This window comes from Mytilus californianus, unplaced genomic scaffold (assembly GCF_021869535.1).
Source record: "Mytilus californianus isolate M0D057914Y unplaced genomic scaffold, xbMytCali1.0.p SCAF_5, whole genome shotgun sequence".
NCBI lineage: Eukaryota > Metazoa > Mollusca > Bivalvia > Mytilida > Mytilidae > Mytilus > Mytilus californianus.
The window spans coordinates 52,143,233-52,167,044 of NW_026262701.1; the positions used below are offsets into that span (position 1 = coordinate 52,143,233).

Here is a 23,812-nt window from a genome sequence, read left to right on the forward strand (position 1 = left end):
AGAAACAATCACGATTAAGCAAGTAAACAAACAAATAATAACAATGATAATAATAATGAAAATAATAAAAATGATATACAAAATGACAAAAGTAAAAGTCACATTATTTCTTCCACAAAATTGAGTATTTCATAAAGAGAAGGTCTCGGTAAACATGGTAAATAAATTGTAGATACACATTTACGAGTAATATTAGAAAGTTCTAAATGTATATCTTTAAAAATCACACCAAGCATAAACACTTTTTTTGTAACTTCCGGTACAAGATGTCAGTGTACAAGAGCTTGTTCATTTGTCATTAGAAATCTCTTTCCGCGCACAGAACTAGCATGCCCAATGTCAATGAAGGTAAATCGGCAATCGTCTGTACTGATATTGATTGAAATGTTGTCTGACTTTAAGGCATTTGTCAAGACACCGCGCTCGTTAATAGATTTTAAAACAAACGTAAGTTGATATTCACTATTAAACCATTTTTGTTTGTTGTAAAAGAGATCTTCCCACAATAAGTTGTTGGAGAGTTAGTGAGCTAGGTATTAACTCTTGCACAATTCCAGGTGGGTGTCCTGTAGATTTTGTTGTGTAATACTAAACAGTGTAGGTGTGACACCTGTTGGTTCTCATATCATTAGTACTTAGTAACCCTGCTTCCACATAAATCCCTTCGAGGTTATCGAATGGTTCTTTGAACAGTTTTATTGTAACGTTTTCCAAACCCAAATTGTGTAAAGCAACTTGACCTTCACACACCACTGCCGTTACGCCTGTAACTAAACATTTATACACTCCAGCTGTGCTTTTCAATTTTCTTAAACATAATGTTTTGCACTCTAATTTCTGGAAGACGCGATCCTGCGAAAGGCCATATCAATCAATTGTTTGTGTTTTCAACTCCTCCTTTGCACCTATGCATAAAGAAGGGACTTGAGAAAATCTCCTTGGGGTAACCATTACTGCCACAGTCCTAACATGAAAAAAATGATTCCTGTTTAAGTTTTCGAAACTGGCTTGCAGTGACTGAAGTGTTGACATGATCGCATGTCTGATCTTAGACTTGTACCACTAAAGGCACCATCAATTTTTAATGAAGCATGCCTACTATTATTAAGCTCTTCACTGGTCAAATAAGTTGCTACGTTTTATGTTGATACATCAGCACTATATACAGCAGATGGTGGAGCATATATCGTGATGACTTCATTTTAAAACGGCATTTCATAGAAGTTTAATCAACAGAAGCAGGTGAGATATGCACATTTCGACAGAAAGTACTATAGTAAGTTGAAGTACGAGTGCATTAATCAATACAGATAGGTCAAAGTTCGAAGTGGAATTTTCGTTTGACCGGGACAGACCAGAGGTGGACGTGGGACTGTCCGTGGAAAATTCAAGATCAAAGGTTGAAGTGGAATTGTCGTTGGTTTATGTAAGATCAGAGGTTGTAGAGGAATTGTCGTTGGTGTCGTTGTTAAGACCCCCTTCCCCTTCTGGGTACACGTAAACGACTCTGTAATATCATAAGCAATAAGTTTTGTTGTGACTACAGGTATCATGCAGAATTTTCATTGCATGTGCCATTCCTACTTCTTGGATGTCATCAACATCGAAGTGCTGCACTGCTTTGTCCAGGCCCTTGAAGTTTTGTGTAGTTTAGCCAGAATAAGTTGGTCTTGTGACCATAAAAACGTAGATTTGGCCGCATTTCAATTCGGAAAATTTGGTTTGGTCCAAAAAATATATGACACTGTTGACAGGCGGGAGGTTCTCATTTTCATTACGGGGGATCATCACATCATCCCCTTGAACCGAATGCTTTATGGCAGGTGTAAGAACAGAGGAGGGTACTTGTGTCGTCAAAATTTCTGAAAGAAAGCTATGTAATTCTTCTTTTCAATCTCTATTTCATGTTCTATCTAGCTTAGATATAATTTGTTCAAACTTTTGCGGGTCGCAATGTTGGTATCCAATATAAGTATGTTGCCTTCTGAAAGCGTTTCTGTGCATGCCCGACATTTATCGTGAAAGAATTCATTTTTATAGTTATCGTGTGCAGTGACTGGAGATTAGAATTGAGTTCATATTAAGTATCATAAAGGTACAGTGTAACGACTTGATGCTTCATAATAGTAGTAGTAGTGGCAGTCATGCCTCGTGCAAGACGTGAGAGATTATTGAGGACCTTCCGGCATGCAACAGTTAAGATGAAAACACAAATATCAGCACTGTAGTTGACAAATATTTCCCACTATAAAAAGTATGATCTTATCCCATGAATCTACTCCAAATCCTAAGATCTGTAAACAATACATATAAGTATAACATGTATAAGAACATAGTATATTGCATTCGATATGCTTAAATAATATACATGATATATGAGGGATACATGAAAATGATACATTAGTATCATTTGAATTAACGGTTGCATGAAATTGTCGAAGAAAAGGGTTGCATCTTCATTAATTTTTTTCACTAACGACAATTGCAATTTTAAGCTTATGGATTCTTTTTTCTAGGAAGGCCTTGCATATTTCATATAAATGATATATAGCAACAACATATCCTGAGAAAACTTGTTTTCTTAAAATCAAGTATTGATTTTTAAGTACCCTAGATTAAGCTAAAAGTACAGTACATATACATGTCCTTTCCAGTGCAAATTATATTAATGTGTAATCATTGTAGTATGAAGATTATATTTCTAAGTAAAATCACCAATAATTCGCATAATAAATGCGATTGGGATCAGTTCAAAGTTTTAAGCTGAACGGTGAATGCAGTGATTTTGGAGAAAGCGGTACAACTTTATACTTAAAAGGCTAAATAACATGTTCCAAAGAATAATAATTCCTTTTACATATGATATATTTTATCTTGATTGACACAAATATGTTATGTGTTTCAATTTATATGAATGCAGTGTTTTATTGAAAAATACACGACACTCACATGGAATTTCACATTACAAATAACATTTGGATTGACTTTATCATAAATCATGTATCAGTGGAAAATCTAGTGACAAAAATAATCTCCTCTGCAAACTTTGCTAAATTGAAGGACTTAAATGTTTTGCAATGTTTCTGCGAATACGTTACTATTTTCAACTCAAAGGAAAAGATCTGGTAAATTTAATCATAATTATAAATTCAAATAAAGATAGAATTTCAAAACTATGTTTTGTTTTAAAATGATTTTAAATGTTTTTGTGGGAATAAAATTCTCACTAGCGATTGCAAACCAATCTAAATTCACTTCTGAGGAAAGGAAGGGAATGCATCTACATTGGAGACTAATTATTACACATTCAAGTCCTTTGACCCACGCCATACAGCTGACCGTTCTCTTAACTTGGACAGAACAATACAACACTTAATGGAACCAAGAAATGTTTTCCTGATACAGATGCAGTAACAAACATCAAATCAAACAACATGCACAGTTTTTAACCACATAACTTTATAACAAAAATCATAAAAATAATAATTATGATAGATTTATTACAATGAAAAATTTGAAAACACAGGTAGCTGGGGGGAGTCATTTGAATTTTAGAAAAATATGATGCCAGCTTTAACTATTTTTTTTTTATAAAGTGGCATATCATTTCAACAAGTTTGTGCCTTGACTATGTTTTGAAAACACTATAGAATAAAACTAACTCCAAAATGTTAACATTTTTGCATAGTAGTGTGTGCAAAATTTTAATGGAAGGACTGCTGTCCATTAGTTTATGATTTTAAATCATGCACAAATATTTCTTCTTTCGGTTTGTCAAAACAAAATTAATAAACCCGAAGTGAAATAAAAATCTACTGTTTATATAAATGTGTGGGCAAATACCACACATTATTAATTACTTTAAAACAGTACCTCCACCACCAATTGTTCAGTAAGTATGTACAATATGAATTGTATATCTGGTAGTAGGTCGGTAAAGGTAATAACAAGAGGTACACGTTCTGTTGTCTTTTTGACTTTTGTTTAACTGTACCTTCATGAAAGATATATTTCAAGAACCACTACTTTTGAACGTATCTGATAGGACCACTAAACAGGATCAGTCAGAAATATAACACAGAAACAGAGATGAGTAGCAATAAGGCGCCTAATATTCATCTTTTATGGGGGATAAGAAATTGTTTGAAAAAAATCATTTCAAATATCTTCAAATTAACTTAATTATGAAAAATAGGTAAAATCAACATTGATTTTAAAAAATTTTGTCAATCGTTGAAAATAGTTGTTTGTACAATGAAAAAAGCCATCCTTCCCAAAGATGCAAATGATCGATGCCTATTTTAATTTATTTAAACAAGAAATAATCACGATTAAGCAAGTAAACAATCAAATAATAACAATGATAATAATAATAATAACAATGATATATAAAATGACAAAACTTAAAGTCACATTATTTCTTCCACAAAATTGAGTATTTCATAAAGAAGTCTCGGTAAATGAATTGTAAATAAACATTTACAAGTAATATTACAGAGTTCTAAATGTATATCTTTAAAAATCACACCAAGTGCAAAGACTTCGGACGTTTCAGAGTTTCCTTTTTTTTTTTGTAACTTCAGGTGCAAGATGTCCGTGTACACGATCTTGTTCATTTGTCATTAGAAATCTCTTTCCGCGCACAAAGCTAGAATGACCTATGTCAATGAAGATTAATCGACAATCGTCTGTGCTGATATTGATTAAAATGTTGTCCGACTTTAAGTCATTGATCTAGACACCGCGCTCGTTCATAGATTTTAAACCAAATTTTAGTTGATATGAAATATTTAAGTCATTGATCTAGACACCGCGCTCGTTCATAGATTTTAAACCAAATTTTAGTTGATATGTAATATTAAACCATTTTTGTTTGTTAAAAAAGAGATCTTCCTACAATAAGTTGTTGGAGAGCTAGTGAGCTACGTATTAACTCTTGCACAATTCCAGGTGGGTTTCCATCAGATTTTTTTTTGTGTATTACCAAACAGTGTAAGTATCATTCCTGTTGGTTCTCATATCCTTCGTAACCCTGCTTCCGCATAAATCCTTTCAAGGTGTTCGAATGGTCCCTTGAACAGTTCTATTGCAACGTTTATCAAACCCAAATTGTGTAAAGCAACTTGACCTTCAAACACTGCTGCCGTTACGCCTGTACCTAAACATTTGTACACTCCAGCTGTGCTGTTCGATTTTCGTAAACATACTGTTTTGCACTCTAATTTCTGGAAGACGCGATCTTGCGAAAGGCCATATCAATCAATGTGTTTGTGTTTTAGATTACTTTCTTTCACTTATGCATAAAGAAGGAACTGGATAAAATCTCTCTGGGGTTACCATTACTGCCACAGTCCTCACATGAACAAATGATTCCGGTTTTAGTTTTCGAAACTGGCTTACAGTGACTGAAGTGTTGGCATGACCGCAAATCTGATCGTCGTTGCTTTTGGTATACCATCTTAGACTTGTACCACCAAAGGCACCATCAATTTTTAATAAAGCATGCCTACTATTATCTAGCTCTTACTGGTCAAATAAGTTGCTACGTTCTATGTTGTTCATCAGCACTATATACAGCAGATAATGGAGCACATATCGTGATGACTTCATTGTAAAAACGGCATTTCATAGAAGTTGAATCAACAGGAGCATGCGAGATATGCACATCTCAACAGAAAGTAATATAGTAAGTTGAAGTACTAGTACATTTGGTTCGGTCCGAAAAAGTATATAACACTGTTGAAGGGCGGGAGGTTCTCATTTTCATTACTGGGAATCATCGCATCATCCCCTTGAACCGACTGTTTTATGGTAGGTGTAAGAACAGAGGAGGTTACTTGTGTCGTCAGAATTTCTGAAAGAATGCTATTTTTTTTTCTTCTTTTAAATTTCAACCTCTATTTCATGTTCTGTCGCAAAAACCTTTATCGAGCTTAGATGTAATTTGTTCAAACTTTCGCGGGTCGCCATGTTGGTATCCAATACAAGTATGTTGCCTTCCGGAAGCGTTTCTGTGCATGCCCGGCATTCATCGTGAAATGGTTTATTATTGTAGCTATCGTGTGCAGTGACTGGAGATTAGAATTGAGTTTATATTAAGTATCATAAAGGTACAGTGTAAAGACTTGATGCTGCATAATATTAGTAGTAGGGGCAGTCATGCCTCCTGCAAGACGTGAGAGAGATTATTGGAGACCTTCCGGCATACAACAGTTTAGATGAAAAACACAAATATCATCTCTGAAGTTGACAAATATTTCCAACTATAAAAAGTGTGATCTCATGCAATAAAACTACTCCAAATCCTTAGATCTGTAAACAATACATGTAATTATAATTCATTCGATATGCTTAAATAATATATGAGTGATACATGAAAATAATACATTATTATCATTTGAATTAACGGATGCATGAATTTGTCGATACAATACTTTGATAAGGGTTGCATCTTTATTCATTTTTTTTCAAATTGAAGCACTTAAATGTTTTGCAATGTTTCTGCGAATACCTTACTATTTTTAACTCAAAGGAAAAGATCTGGTAAATTTAATCATAATTATAAATTCAAATAAAGATAGAATTTCAAAACTATGTTTTGTTTTAAAATGATTTAAAATGTTTTTCTGAGAATGAAATTCCCACTAGCGATTGCATACCAATCTAAATTGACTTCTTTACCGACTGTTTACATCAATGGAAAAATCAATTCTTCATAAATATAATGAACAAGTCTATAATCAGAAAGTACAATCAATTGCAGTAGTAATTGACACTTTTTGAATTTTTTTCAAATGAACCATACTCCGATGTAAACAATTGATGACAATTCTTCTAGAAGACCACGAATGCTTACAAACAAAAAATCAAGAAGACATCTATTATAATATGCTTTTTACTTAACAGGTAATCCTTTTGGTAAAAAAATGTTGTTTTTTTTTTATTATTTTAAACCAAAATAATTTTAAAAGCTCGTATTCACAAAAAGACAATATTTCATATTGAAAAATTCTGGTACAAAGTCATCATGGAAAATTAGCCGTGTTTCTTCTTTCAATTAGAATATCTAATAGAATTGAACAGCAGCAATTTCATAATTAAAAATAATTCTTCCTAATAATTCAGGGTTCGACACTAACGCTAGTCCGCTAGCCCGAGGCTAGTAAAAATTAGGGAGGGCTAGTAAAGTTTTCATCACAGTAGTCCGACGGGCTAGTCAAAATTTTGTTTAAAATAGGCTATAATAATAAATTTTGGTTCATTTAAATTAAACTGAGTAAAAGAGATGAGCACAAGTCTAATATAATACACAGTAAGTATCTCTATGAACCAGTAATAATGTTAGATTTTCGCAATCATTCCATCAAAATATTTATCGATGGAATAGTAAAGTTTAAGGTACGTTCAAACAAATTTTGGGGGTTATTGAATTAACCATTTAAAATTCTAAAGAACAACTGTGTTTCTCTGAAAGTGAAATGCCCTTGAAGAAGCTAGTTATATATTATCTTATGTTAACTGGTTATTGAAACCAGAGGCTATATATAGTCTAAAATTTCTAAAGGAAAAAAAATATTAAGATTTCTAGCTAAGGTAGCATTAGAAGATGTTTTTCCATTATGAAAGGCTTCTAACACAGAGACGTACTTATGTTCTTTATCTAGTTATACTCCTCAATTATTTTACTGTGCTTTGCAGTAACCCTCTTCCGATATTCCGATTGGTTCTCTTGTTTTGAAAACACCCACATATTTGTTGAAATTTTGCCAGAAGTCTTTAAGTTCTTTCTTTACCCTACACGTGGCTGCCCATGTAGGCTATCTAAAAAGATGAAATTTACATTTATATATTAATTGACAAATTAAACGAGTGTGTAGGGTTTCCCGGCTAACAATATAAGATTGAGATGACAAATTCTGTTTTATATACTTTTATTATGATGCATCGTGTTGGGAAAAGTTTTAGTAAGCTGATTGTTCAGAAATAAAGAGACATAAAGAGTAAGCAGTTATCGAAGATGACGAAAGATAAATAGAGTAGTATTATATTAGACGAGAAGAAAGTCCTTATTATATATTTTATGTGAAATTTATTGAAGTTGGTAACAATACCGATAAAAGCAGTGTTAAAGAGTTGTTAACTGTAACAACATCTCAAAGGTCGATTAAATGTTGTAGTTGTTGTTAAATATGACCGCATTCATGGAAGAACCTGTTTTACCTCAAAGAAAAGAAATAAACTGTCGCCTCAAAGATGGCTTATCCTTATGAGGTCTCCATCTCTTCATCAATGCCTTTGAAAGAAGAGGTATCCATTAAAGTACTGATAATATTCTCCTCATCCACATGGATGGGCTTTAGAGCAGGTCCTCCTCCTGTCCTGTTACTCTCCTTCTTTTTCAAAAAACGGACTTCTCATTTGGGTCTCTTGTTGGGTTACGAAACTTGGTTCTGACACCAAGAGCATTCAATTCTCTAGTGATCTTCTCGCACATTTTGTTCTTTGCGCCTGAAGTTACGTTTTTACCAAATTTCTTTCTCAGCAAAATAAGTTCCTCGACCACTCTCCTACTAGGTAGGTTTACCTCAATATATAAAAAGATCTGCCTTCTTATTTTGGATATATTTTTGGGGGTTGTTCTCCAGCCATTTTCAAACAGGAAGTTGAAGAATTATTGGTAAAATGGTTATTTCTACAGGAATTATGGGGAAATATTAAAATTAAGAGTTGTTATTTTTTTTAATAAGTTAATAGTTAACTCAGTCGTTAAATTCATTTTGGACTGGCTTACAACAATGATAAACTTTAATGAGTTGTTAGGCTTAACTGGTCCGTTAACTAACGCCAATTCTTAACAACAGGGCACTGAGACCATCTTCGGATTGGTATTTCACCTTCTTGTTCTTAAGTTATCCATGGTTTTTTTTTATACGCTGCTTTTTGTATTTTAGTTTTACTGTCTGTTTTTCAATTTATGAAACTGTAATTGTACTTCCGGTATCCTCCGCCAAGGTTTTGATTCTTAATATTCAGTATAAAAAGTAAAGCTCTTCAGTTAAAAATCCATCAGTTCGAAATTCATATTATAAGAATAAGAAAATTATTATCGCTATTGTAGCTTCAAATCAACTCAAAGATTGATGAGTCATAATCGGCAAATCGTTCTCGAAACTCTTCCTTCTGTTTTGATATCGTTTGAATAACTGGTTAAACAACAATTATCAAATATCATAAAAATGTAGTTAAATAATTACAGTTCGATAAAAGGTTCATATCTAATTTATTGCACTCGTCTATTGCTAATGGGTTATTATTATGTTTTTATTGTAATTACACAGGCGCAAAAATATGAGAGCATGAACAGTGAAATGTATGACAGAATGAATTTCCCTTGATTGTTTGCGAGTTTGGTCGATCCTGCACAAGTTTAATGAAACACAAAAGTCTGTCCATGCAATTATAAGTTGGTCAACACTTCATATAATAATTCTAAATTAATGCTTTAACCCATTATCCCGAAATAATTACACAATATGAGGATGGACGAAAGAAATCTTCCTTTTTCTTTTGACAAATTCAAGTATTGTCATTCTAGAATTATTGGACTTTATTCGTGGAAAATTAAACATGTACTCAAAAGTTATACAATAACTTAACTTTGCTTTTTTACTTTTTTCAAGAAATTGTATCACAAGGCAAGATTTGATAAAATAAGTTCACTCCTGTCTTTCCATAGTTAAGGTAATAATTAATCTAGTATGATTTGATGGATCTCCTAGTTCACCCTTTCACCTTAGATGCCCTGTTGTTGAGATTGAGCGAAAAAATTTAGTTACTTTATTCCTATGATGCAAATAACCATACAACATAGCTCCTGCCATAAAAAGGAAAAATATGTGCACAACACAACATACAAAAAAATAAATCTAATGGCTAACTATCCATTGAAACATTTCATTGATTTTTCTTTTATGTAAATTCTTTTTTGGAAGCAGTTACTTATTAAAAAAACTATATTTCCCTTTCAGTTGGCCAGCTTTTCACTTGATTACAATTATAAAAAAAAAATAAGAAGATGTGGTATAATTGAAAAACAAAGGATATGAGGTATTCATCTATTACATAAAAGTACATGCACAGCAAAAAAAAAAAAAAAATCACACACACACAAAAAGCAAAGACATAGCGCTTTTATTGCTGTTTTTACTTCTCAAAGTCACAGTGAGGCCTTCAACACGGAGCAAAATAAAAACTCTCACCTCAGTGTAAGTTTAAGATAGCCCCTAGCACCGGTTTGAGCGATGATTGCTAATGAGAAAACTCCCAACCAGATAACCAATGACGTAGAGCTTTACAACTATACGTCACTGACAGCCGTCAACAATGAACATAACCAATACCGCATAATAAGCTATAAAAGGCCACGAAATGACAAAGTTAAAACACGAGAAAAGTAAGATTATTAAATGGTAGTTTCCTAAAATTATGACGGAATTCGAGTGATGCCACCTAAGGGGACAACAATTTAATTTTCTTGGGAGAAAAAGGTGTTGGGAAGGTCAGAAGGATGTTGTAAATAAATAACCTGTCATGGTAAGAACTTTAAAAAAATATTTGACACAAAAAGATGACCATGTATGTTCTGCATCTCAAAATGCAAGATAGATCAAGATACAAATGTATACAAAAGAAAAAATAAATTTAGAAAAAAAAAATGTGTAGCAATAGATGCTAATAAATAAAATCCAAAAAAAAATCCTTCTAGCCCCCTTCTACCACCTAGAATATCAAATGGTCGTCCCCCTAAGATACTGTCGTTTCATTTTTAAAAGTAAAGTCACAGATATTTTAAACATACACTGCAAACCAGAACTTAAGAAGCATGAGCCTCTTAAATGACACACTCCTTTGCCTAATATTAATTTTAAACATGTTAAAACAGCCCTACCCTTAAAACAAAAACAAACAGACAACATAACCAAAAAAAAACAGGAAAAAAACGAAAAATTTTCTTTGACATATTCAATGTAGATGTTCATTAAAAACAAATCGGCCAGTAATGTTAAAACTCACGAAGGACAATGTCAGAGATGTGTATTTATCAACTAATCAATCCCATGTAGGCCTTTAGCTGTTGGTAAAATGTTGATATGATTCAATATGACTTTCTTGATAGAAATTGCTAAAAAGAAGATAAGGCTCCAACTTTTAATGAAATTCTATAAAATTGAGAATGAAAGTGGGGAATATGTCAAAGAGACAACAACCCTACCAAAGAGCAGATAACAGCCGAAGGCCACCAATGGATCTTCAACGCAGCGAGAAAATCCCGCAACCGGAGGTGGTCCTCAGCTGGCCCCTAAATAAAATTGTGTACTGGTTAAGTGAAAATGGACGTCACGCTAAACTCATATGTTGACATTTTTGGCGCCAAAATTCGCAACGATGATCTATATACTGATACAACTTCGGTTGAGATCGATTCCGGCAATTCTGCTTCAATATGGTACTAACAGTTAACATTATTAATGTCTCAAACTAAATTTGTTGCGTTACCCATTGGTGGGAGGACATATACATTACATAAAATCAAAATCCTTAATTCTATATTCAGATATATAAAAAAAAAGATTTCCTGTTAATTTAGAATATAAACATGACAATAATACGTATTTTCATTTATTTTTCTCATAAACTTGTTTATAATCAACAATCTTTATCGTCAGTACTTTGTATTGAACGAATGACAAAAAGTTAACGAAAGCGCGCCGTTTTTCAATTGACGTCGGCTGACGCAAAATAGATCAATTTTGCGCTAAGGACTACTGAGCACAACCGAATCAATTTTGGCCAAAAAGTCACATCCGGTTGTCCTACTGCCGATGATGATATTAACACAGCTGCACTCTTTATATCGAAATAAAGTTAAAAAAGAGAAAACTTTGTTTCTGTTTTAGGAAATGTCTCTGCTTTACAGCACTACAACAGGTATTTAAATATACCAACACGCTTCGTATTCAATATCTTATCGAAATGTCTTCTTAAATATATTCTAAAATAAACTGACAGCAGCAAATCTATTTGGACGATACAACGAAAGACAATAAACAAAAACTGAAGGAGTCGCATGAATTCCAAAAGGAACGAAACCGGGTGGTGTGCGTTGCATTTATCGCCCACTCTGCTAATTCACATTTGGTCACAATCATATATGAATATGACATAATCAATAAAACTGCAGTTTAGACGGCAATACTGCTATATATCTGAAGATCTAAAACTGCGAGCGAAAACACGTCGCTAGTGAGCTGAGACATGGACACATCGTATCGTAAAATATCATATTGTCATCCGTTATACTGTCACTTTATCTGATTGACAAAAAAGTACACTAGCACCATTTAAAGGGTGTTCTTTTAAATGCACACATGTCACGTTCAATTCATTAACAAAAGTCTCCTTACGGCAAATTTGAAATGATCCGGGAAATATTCAGCAGAATGTAAGAATACTTTTCGTGCGGATTCCTTGTCACCAAATATATGTAGAGCAACTCCAAGAAGATTGAAGGCTTCTCCTTTATGACGCATATCTGCTATCAAAAAATTTTCTTTTACAATCAGTTGTAAAACATGGAGGGAATTCTGACATAGTTTGACATTATTGAGATGATAATGACAAAGAAATTTCAGGAAATAAGCATACGCTGCAGATGGAAAGTGATGTATTCTATTCGATTCGTCCATTTGAAGTTCATCTGGTATTAACGTAGAATTCATCTCAAACTGTACATTGTCCACAAACATTACTTTCAACAAACAAACAAAACTGTTCTTTAGAAATGTTTGCAGTTTTAGCAGATGGATATGGATATCCGACATAGTCATGCAATGATGAAGTTTTTCGGTGGTACATTTCGATACAGAATAGATTATAAAATGTAAAGCTGTATTGTATTGTTTTGTCTTATAGAAAAAAGAAGCTACCATCAGCCATCCAGATACAACGTCATGGTGAACATTTCTCAACAGAATACTAAGACAGGATTTATATTGTATGTATTGGTATTTGTTTTCACATAATGTCCTATCCAATGCTATAAACTGAGCATCTAAATGACACACATTTGAAATGCAGTATTTATATACGTGTTTTAAGGAAGACTGTTGACACGAAAACCTCTGTATTATTCTGTTATTAAAGATTGATTTTACCGATTGTAGTGCAATATATGCAGAATTCAATAACTTGGATTTCATAAATTTGTCAATTTCTTGTACATATAATGTTTGAGGTTCGATGGGAATATTCCACATTGAAACATCGAACTTAGATATTTGACTTGATAAAAAGATGCATCGCCAACCATAGCTATGCAAGGTATATAGTTTCTCCAAAAGTATTTCACGAGCACGGCCCTCTATTTTGTTCTCGAACATGTTGTTTTCTGGTATGAAGTAATGCAAACAAACTGAATTCTCCACACAATAAACAAGCCTGTTGAAACATCGCATAAAACATGGTATGATATTACCAGGTTTCCATACGGATTGAGGCAGTTCTTCAGATAGCCAGAAAATAATAGTTTTCAGGAAATAAGAACATAGTAAATCTTTACATTCGGAGTAAGAAGTTATAACATCTTTCAAAATAATTTTTAAGAGAGCATAGCACAGTAATTGAGTGTGTGTAAAGCTATTTATAAGAAGTTTTTCACCAACTGAAAAAGATACTCGCCACTCGAGATCTTCTGTTGGTGATTCCTTAACTCCGAGTGGTACAAAAAGTACACCGTGTTTTATAATACTTTGTTTGATATTATGACTCGGCCAGGAGTTACTTGATCGTGTTATCCACTGTACTGCAGGCGATATCCACGTTTTGCAATGTAAAGAAAAAGCACCGTCATAAACTCCATTTTTGTCGGATATACACGGTCCATGGATTATTTGTCCTTTATCACACACGAAATTTTGTTTACATAATGCACTCGAAATATAATATTCACCATTATGTTCTTCAAACATTTCAAAATACTGCCCTCTGCAAAATGTATATTCATGTTTCAACCGAGTAAACCCAGGTTTTACATCTTCTGTTTCCATTGAAAAAAATGTTGTATATGGATCAAAGCGGGGTTTAATAACGTCGTAAACCTCGCAAGTATTAATTACATACATTAAATCTAAATCACTACCGCGCATCTCAAGTCCTTCCCCAAAGCTTCCACTTGTTATTTTTGTCATAATCTTGTTACTTCCCATATCGTCCCTGACAGCGTTCATTAATCTGATTCGTTTAACATAACCTTCTGTTCCTACTATGTTTTGACACATATACCGATACAGTGCTATTGATAAGTTTGGTGTTATATTTTCTGTAATAAAAAAAAAATAAAATGAACACAGGGAATAACAAATATCATAGAACTGTTATAGTAATCACATTTTACACGAAAAAAAGATGAAACATAATAAAAAATATATACACTGTAATGCATTTGTATAAAACAAGGTTAACGATGATGTTCTTCACACTATATACTATTGTTTGTTATATATATTGTGTACAAGTTATCATTTTGTACAAGTTATAATTTGTACAAAAAAATTGAACAAATTATAATTTGTATTTTGACTTTGTACAAAAAGTGCTTGTACAAATTACAATTTATACAAAATTTGACACAAATTCACTTATAACTAGTACACTATTTTATAGTATGGATTTTGTTATAAAAAGGCATTGATACACACTATAGAATTTTTATTCAATGACCACACAATAAACCCTATTTACAAAATACAAAAGTACCCAGATGGAGACAAGAAATGTAATTGATACATGCATGCCAGTTAATTCTGATAGAATAACAAAAATTGGCCCCAGTGACAATTCTAATAGCCGAATATCTAACCAAGAAAACGAAAAAGAAATAATCAGAACTTGCATTGGGGGATAATTTCATTATACCAATTCCTCAGTATGATCGTGCCCCAACTGATCCTCGAAATATCTTACTATGTGTAATTATTGAATTTGGAGAACTTGGGTATCACATTGAAACAGCTGTAAGAATTTTATCAGGATATTTGTGGAGAAAACAAATTGAAGATGTTAAAGACACATCTTAGTCGCCACAACGGTTTCTGAGCTTCAACTTTCGCTTTCAAAAACATTTCATGTAAATGCAAAGGAGGATGCACCACTTTTAAATGTAAATGCAAAAAGCAAAAGGTGTTGTGCAATTCCCAATGCCATTATTCACTCACATGCTCAAATAAATGATACAAAACTATTTTTGCATTTTGTAAAGAAGGTTTATTGAGTGGTCATTAAATGAAAATTCTATAGTGTGTATCAATGCTTTTTTATAACAAAATACATAGTATAAATTTTTGTACAAGTTATAAGTGAAATTTAGTCAAATTTTGTACAAATTGTAATTTGTACAAGCACTTTTTGTACAAATTACAATTGTACAAAGTCAAAATACAAATTATAATTTGTACAATTTTTTTGTACAAAATGATAACTTGTACACAACATATACATATGAGAATTGAATAATCATATGATAATGATGTAACTTTTAACATGTTTAAATGCCTAAGTAATGTTACGTATACACTAGCTAAGTAAGAGCCTTTGAATTTATCTGGTTTTCAAATTTGAGATAATAAACATAACGAGCAACTGTAATTTGTTCAAATGTTGTAAATACATGTATCTATACAGACGACCAAGTTAAACATATGGGTGGATCAAATATACTCAAAATGTAACCAGATCGATATAATCAGTAGGTAGTAAGTGTCGTGCGTACTTGAATCGGGTACATTTTTGGAAGACTATTTACTTAAAAAGGTTTTTATTTAAATAACAACAACATTTATCTACATCTTTTCAGACATATTCAAATCTGAGTGGATATAAAACATTTCCAAATTGTGTTATTAGACTAGTAGTTTTGAGTGAAAATGAAAATCAATGGTTAATATGTAAATATAACACAACAGCCACCGTATTTGCTAACGATGAACATGAGATGGTGTATTTTGGTCATCAATTTCCGTATTTTCAAAACATTTTACTTTTACCTTGAGTGAAGAAACCCTTCTTAAACTGCTAAATCTACATCCACTTGTGAATATTTTTTTTTATTAGACTAGAACAAACTCAGGAAATTCTAATGCGGGGCTTTTATTTTATATCTTTATTTCCTAAACAGAAAATGTACGGACGCAATCATTATTTGGTTAACCATTAACAATAACTTGTCAGAGATGGTCACTGACATGTCCCGATGATCGTAGTCCCAATCCCATTCTCGATTGTGTCACCTGCGCAATGCTTTGTTATTTATATTTTAATTTTCACAAATATAATGTGGATGAAATACAAAAAAAAAACAGGGACGAATTAAAATGTTAATAGAACGGCAGTATATTTCTCTATTAAACGGTAATACTTTACAAGTTTTAACATTGTCAGTAATCATAGTACGCGTTGAAATTGAATTAATAAATACCTTAGATTTTGAAAATAAATACATTACAGAATTGGTGAAAAAAGAAAATCATGTACTAGTTTAATGACCTATGAGTTTGTTTATCTAAATTTTGTGTATAAGATATGTTGGTGTAGAGTTCCTATTTTCATGATAAATGTCTACATTAAAAGCTATCCAAAATATAAGTTAAAATAATGATCACACACTATTAAGGATTAGTAAAAAGATATAAATTAAATGTAGTGTTACCTGCCATCTTGTTAGCCTGTTGAGTGTAAAGTGCGAAATGTAGTTTTCCATAAAGTCTTCTTTTGTTTCTATTTAATTTAAACGTCCCTAAAACACCTACGCAATATTTTGTTAGGTTATTTTAAATTCTTCAAACTAAATGTGGTGGAAATACAAAACTATGATGTAAAAAAAAAAATCAAATTCGTGTGTACAAACAGGGGCGAGTTAACTTCTGAAATAGAACAGGCCTGGGGTATATTTATCAATTAAACTGTAAAATTTTAAAAATGTTTAAACATAGACAACAGTTCATAATTATTTTATTTAATGTACATGTACACTTTGAAACTAGATAAAAGGTCCACAGCAGAGTTCGATAAAATATCTTATAGAAATGGTTAACAGTAAACAAAGTTCCATATAATTTATCACAGTTCAGAGAAAGATGCGAACTAACAAAAATTAAGGTGATGGAACTTTGGTGATATACTATAATGTTTTCTTTAGTTTTCATTGAAAATTTATACAAATAATCTAATTGATAAAGTAAAACATCATCCTTAGTTTATCAAGCTTCCTTTAATTATCCCCAAATCTTGAAATTGATAAATGTTAATGTAATGATACATGTTGCATCTTTTTCTGTAATATTTCACAATATTAAACTATACAATATTGTCTTGAGATTTGCCAAACTGAAAACAAAAACAATGCACAAAATAAACAAGCCCAACAGGGAAAACATCGAGCAAAAACTACTGAAAAAATGTTTTTAATAATTTATTCTGTTTCCTTATTAATAATGCCTTCAATAAAAAATAAAAATAACCAATGAATCCTTGATTTTTTTTCAACGTTAAAAGATTCTCTACAATGAACACTATGCTACAAAGTTATTTATTCTAATTCTCAAATCCAGGGTTTTCAGAGCTGAAATGGTTAAATATCACGTCATCTTCGAATTGAAAAGCGATATACTGAAGATTTGTCGAAAAAACAGGTATGAACTTCTTCCCCTGAAGTTGTTTCTCCCCTGAAGGTTTAACATCTAATAGTTTATGGAACATAATTGATTTTGAGAATTATATAGATCAAATGATATATCTCGAGATTCAATTTGTATCAATTGAAATGATCCATAATAAAATGACATAAGTTATTTAACACTGTACATTGCTGTTGAGTCAGTCATGATACACAATTGTAAATTTATAAGTTTATTATTTGGCGTCAATCATCAAAAATTTAAAAAAAATAATGCTTCTAAACAAACATAAAAAATTGAAAACAACACGTTTAATAATTCCATGCGTCCGAAGCGCTTTTCTGGATTTACCTTCACCAGGAACACCAAATGCCAAACATTTGAAATCCGAGGGATGTATAAGTACCGAAACAGTTGAAGAGCTATATTACAAAAATACCTAAAACAAATACCTAAATTCATCTAAGGTCAACTTTGCCTGAGGGATTTGAAACCTTAGTTTCTTTATAATTTCAAAATTTATAAACGGACAGTTTTAGAAAAGTTTGTTATAAATCATGTCAGTTCCGAAGTACTGACTACTGAGCTGATGATACCCCCGGGGACTTGTAGTCCACCAGCAGAGTTATCGACCCAGTGATGTAAAAAATTGAAAACAACACGTTTAATAATTCCATGCGTCTGAAGCGCTTTTCTCGATTTACCTTCATCAGGGACTCAATGCCAAACATTTGAAATCCGAGGGATGTATAAGTACCGAAACAGTTGAAGAGCTATATTACAAAAATACCTAAAGTAAATAGTCAAATTCATCTAAGGTCAACTTTGCCTGAGGGAGTTGAAACCTTAGTTTCTTTATAATTTCAAAATTTATAAACGGACAATTTTAGAAAAGTTTGTTATAAATCATGTCAGTACCGAAGTACTGACTACTGAGCTGATGATACCCTCGGGGACTGATATTCCACCAGCAGAGGTATCGATCCAGTGATGTAAAAAATTGAAAACATCACGTTTAATAATTCCATGCGTCCGAAAAGATAACTTAATAGAAGATATAAGTTTTGTTCATGTTAAATAATATTCTTTTTCAATTTTATAAATACGATAAATTGGCCTTATTTTTTTTTAAAAAGATGCAGTTTTCAGCAATTTGTTGGTTGCTTGTTCAGATTTATAACACAGTGTTAAAATTGTTTAAGACTCAAAGTAAACACATTAAGTTGTAGAACTCCTCACAACCATATACAAAACTTGAGAATTTGACAAGCTACATGTATGGTACCTATTTGATATTCAGAAAAGAAAATTAAATCAGCTCTCAACAACAACAATTCATCATTTTTATCATGTCATTTTCAAAGACTGGATATTAAGGTACGGTTAGTCTTCCTAAAACAAAATATGTTTCTTCTTTTGCTTCTTTATGAACCAAAGTGGAACTACAGAATTGTTTTTCCCATCTGTCGTTAAGTTAAGAATGTATATTGGAATAATTGTATAAATTATTGTAGTCAAATGTACAAAGTTATTTTACATATAAGCTTAAATTTTTACATAATTTCTATTACAGCTTGCATAGTATATACTAGAATGTCTGGTATCTCAAAATTATTTTCGATAATATTTCTATAATTCATGTTTTAAGTGTTTACTTATTTAAAATTCTTGAAAAACAATGAATATAATGAAACAGGGAAATATTTAAAAGTATCATAAGTCTCGCATGTCATACTAAACGACCTTGAACGTTCATCTCAACTTCACACTTAGATGATCCCATGATACTGTTTTACACGTTTACAGATTGTTATCAAAGTTAGTCAGATTGATCAGGAACCTTCCTGGTATAATATCGACTACGTCATCTTATAAAACAGAGCTTTTTCTACAAAATTGGAAACGTAGATTGGAGTTCCTTGTTTTAGGTCATGATAAATCTTGCATTTGTACTTTGTAAAGAACCACATTGACTATAAAAACAAATACAGCGAAGATGATATTATCGAAATGCTTGTGTTTCTTTCGACAATATAGTTATTTAGTTTGTTGGATTGATATTTCAGCAGACAGTCGGTATTTAAATGGGTACCAAATGTAAAGCACTACTTGAAGCTGACTTGTTTTTGTACTCCTATGAAGCAGAATTCATACAGAACCTTATTAAAGACATAAGGAAAAAGCATCTTACAAAGTTCTTAAATTTCTCGTTGAGATATATTGATTATGTTCTGTCACTCAATAACCCCCATTTCAATGAGTGCTTACATCTCATTGATACTAGTGAACTTGAGATAAAAGATTCTACCGAAAGTCAAAGATCTGCTTCATATCTATATCATTCCTCGATATTCATACATATCCACGACTTAAAACTAAAATATATGACACTGTGATGATTTCAACCGTCCAATTGTCAAATTCCAATTATTGCGTATGGGTAAAAATATCTCAGTTAATACATTACTTCTAAGAATTGTGAGAAAGAACAACTACAATCGACAGTACATAATTAAAGTTCAACATCACGAATTGGTTGACGAAACGATGTGTCGGTTTTTCAAATCTCTAGCGACATGCTTTCAAGTTCTTAGATCTTTAGATATCAGTCGTCTGATCTGTATTTTTTTCCGGTTGTGTTCTACTCCCGATAACGAGATTTTGACCAAGAGTGAATTTGCAACGGCGGATTTTGTATAGTATATACGGTGAGTCAACAGTCCGTGCAGTATGTTATGTGGCCGTAAAGTATGTCAAGTTCCATACTGTATATCAAGTTTCCTTTACGAATCCTAAGTATCTAAACCAAATATCATTGGCTTCATCAAGTGTTCATAGCGTGGTTCAATTGTCATTCAATGAGTTAAACGTGTTTTACAAACAAAAACGAGTGTATAATTATATGTAAACTGTCCACACCGTATTGCTATTGTCCATAGCTTGCGTTAAGTGTCTACATTGTATATCAAGTGTATATAACCGTTTGTCATGTGTCAATATCAAATTGCAATATGCCTATACAATATATCAAATTTCTATACCATATATATAGCGTTTCTTCTGTATGTCGAATTAACTTATAACCGTATTTAAACGTTTATACAACATTTCAATTGAGTTTATCATATTTTAAATGTATATAACGAATGTCAAGTGTCTATGCCGGCTGTCAAGTTACTCTATTTCATATCAAGCGGCTATGCCGTATATGAAATGTCGGCATGCATATCAAGTGTCTTTATCGTATATAAAATGTATCTTAAATATATCAAGTATTTATGTCAAATGTGTTTTCCGTATGTCGTGTTATAAGCCTACGTTGAGTGTCTATACCATATGTCAAGTGTCCATATAGTATATTTAATGTATATACCGTTTGTCATTTGTAACACCACAAGTTAAGTGCCAAGTATTCCAAGTCTCCATACCGTATGTGTAGTTTGTAAACCGTATATCACGTATAAATAGGGTATGTTGAGTGTATGTGCCGGTTATTAAGTGTCTTTACTGTATGTCAAATGTTCTTTCCGTCTGTCTGGTGTATACACATTATATCAAATGTTCATGCCGTATGTAAACTGTCTACAGAGTATTTAACTGCTTTTACCGTAAATGAAGCTCTTATTATAAGAAAATCTAAAATATGGATTTCTAAGCCCATCTAAGATCAAGTTTTCCCCCTTAAATCTTTAAAATCAAAACAATAAACAGTTACAAATACAAATATCTGGTTTCTTCTTGACAAATACCCTAAAACATGACGAGAGGTTGAATTTACGTATATGATCATCGAAGTTGGGAACGACATGTAAAGCACCTTAAAAGTCAACGTCAGTTTCATCGAGACCATTAGTAGATAGTGGTCATTGCACGGAATTAGACATTAAACGGCAACAATGCATGAATGCTTCATATTTGTCAACAAAGCCCTCTTGTTCAAGGGGTTGGCACTTAATCTGAGAATGCAGTGATATGCCAAAGAAACTAAGTATGTCTGCAAGACCAAATTTGAATTGTGGAATAGTATGTATAATTTTGTTTTTAAGTTCTGCAATTTCTACTTTTTATTGTAGTTTCTTCATTGCTTATGCATGTTTTTGACAAATAACGAATGTCACGATCAAACTTATAATAATTCAACTCTACTCTAAAGGGTATCTAAAAAAATTACCCCCTAAACATATTTGCTTCAATTTTGGTCTCGAAAATTAAACTTTCTGTTGATGAATCATTTTTCATTGGTATTTTCATTTTATGTTGTCATCTTAAAATTTAATTAAGGATTTTCAAACGGAAACAAGTACACGTCCTGTTCATACCCCGGAGTAAATATCTCCGCAAATTAGGTAAATTTGTATTTTAATTTTTTCCGCAATTTATCATGCACATAATAGTTAAGGAAATGCATAATTGTATAACATATACAGATTATCTGTCGAAAAATCAAGACATGGTTTACATGTACATTTGGATGTATTGTTTCTTTTCTATGTGAATAACCCTTTGTCCGCTACTCGCCCAATAAAAGATATGATTACTACAGATTACTTTAAATAGAGCTAACACTTATCGTTGTTAAAAAAGTTAATGCTGACTATTTCTATGAAACCAATTTTTAACACAATAAAGAATGAATGTCTTCAGAATTCACGATTTTCAATTAGAACACTTGTCTATTGAAATGTTATTCATGAATTCAAAACTTATATTTTCTTGAATTATTGTTTCGTCGGGTTAAAATCGCTCCAAATTAGTTTACTCTTTTGTATAGATGTAATATTCAATAGTTGAAGGTATTTCAAGTTTCAATTAAAATTAAATTTGCTCATTAACCATCTTTAAACATCGACTTGTAAAGAATTTCGGATTCATAATAAAGGCCTATAGCATCTAGGAATTGTTGATAGGTTGATTATATATATATATATATCTCAACCCTAGACAATATGGGGGCAAATGAGCATACACATTTGGAAAACCATTTAAAAATAATACGAAAGTGTTGCCGAACTGTGGCTGTTTCATGATCCTGCCACCATGTACGCCCGTTGCGCATGCTATATTAACCAGACACTATCTGAAGTTTACATTGAACAGGGTCGTTCAATAAGACAATGGCCATCTTAAAAAAATTGACACATTAAAAGTGCGAATTCTTCACACAATTCCATATACATGATATACATATTTGATGATTCTAATAAAATCTTAACTTAAGTTCTGCAAGTTCTTTGCCTAGTTCTATATCCACATGTTGTAAGACACCTCAGGACCAAATGAAACACGCTGTTTTTTTATTTGTATTTGAAAATTATTACCTTTACTGGTTAGTCCATTTTTGGTAATATCCCTTTGGCATGGCTCGGTACTTATACATCCCGTCATTGTGTTATTGTGCTATGGTTAATCTTTGTATTCTCGTCTTTCATTTTTGCTTATGTGCTTTGACTACATGCCATTTCGTTTTTCTTTGTTTGTTTTTAAAGTGATTAAGATTATAACACAATGCTGACTGCTGTACCCATATTTTTGACATTTTTACCTATTATGTGTGTTTGTTTTTTTCAAACATTGTTGTCAATATAATGGAATTGTATGCGACAGTCATACAAGTGAGAGGTTTAGCTAGCTATAAAACCAGGTTTAATCCACCATTTTCTACATAAGGAAATGCCTGTACCAAGTCAGGAATATGACAGTGGTTTTCCATTCGTTTGATGTGTTTGAGCTTTTGATTTTGTCATTTGATAAGGGACTTCCCGTTTTGAATCTTCCTTGGAGTTCGGTATTTTTGTTATTTTACTTTTAATAGGATGTGAATTATTTATATTTTGTTGACATCAAGTATGGATGCAAAAAATGTATGGAAGCGTGAGGTTGTTCTTTACTTTTTCGTGTGATTTTAAAGATTAATAGGACAATTCTTTGAACGCACTTGAGCGTTCTTTTCAAATTACTGATTGTAATTGCCATGTTAATCTTACTATCACTTCTACATGTTGTACAAAAATGTATCACGATCTGTTCATGTTTATTTTTTCATCACCAGTATCAGGTAATACTTCTGTTATATTTTAGAATAC

The 23,812-nt window shown here is 32.1% G+C and overlaps 2 protein-coding genes across 2 annotated transcripts; both read right to left on the minus strand.

Moving 5' to 3' along the window:
* Window positions 1-1,515: 1,515 nt before the first annotated feature.
* On the minus strand, window positions 1,516-5,970 carry LOC127702030 (uncharacterized). Its single transcript, XM_052206006.1, has 2 exons — window positions 5,896-5,970; window positions 1,516-1,650 (listed from the first exon to the last, which is right to left on the minus strand). The coding sequence occupies exons 1-2, from the start codon at window positions 5,968-5,970 to the stop codon at window positions 1,516-1,518; spliced, it is 210 nt and encodes a 69-aa protein (XP_052061966.1).
* Window positions 5,971-11,683: 5,713 nt separating this feature from the next.
* On the minus strand, window positions 11,684-16,780 carry LOC127701023 (uncharacterized). Its single transcript, XM_052204787.1, has 2 exons — window positions 16,763-16,780; window positions 11,684-14,377 (listed from the first exon to the last, which is right to left on the minus strand). The coding sequence occupies exons 1-2, from the start codon at window positions 16,767-16,769 to the stop codon at window positions 12,438-12,440; spliced, it is 1,947 nt and encodes a 648-aa protein (XP_052060747.1). The 5' UTR covers window positions 16,770-16,780; the 3' UTR covers window positions 11,684-12,437.
* Between the last annotated feature and the right edge of the window lie 7,032 nt (window positions 16,781-23,812).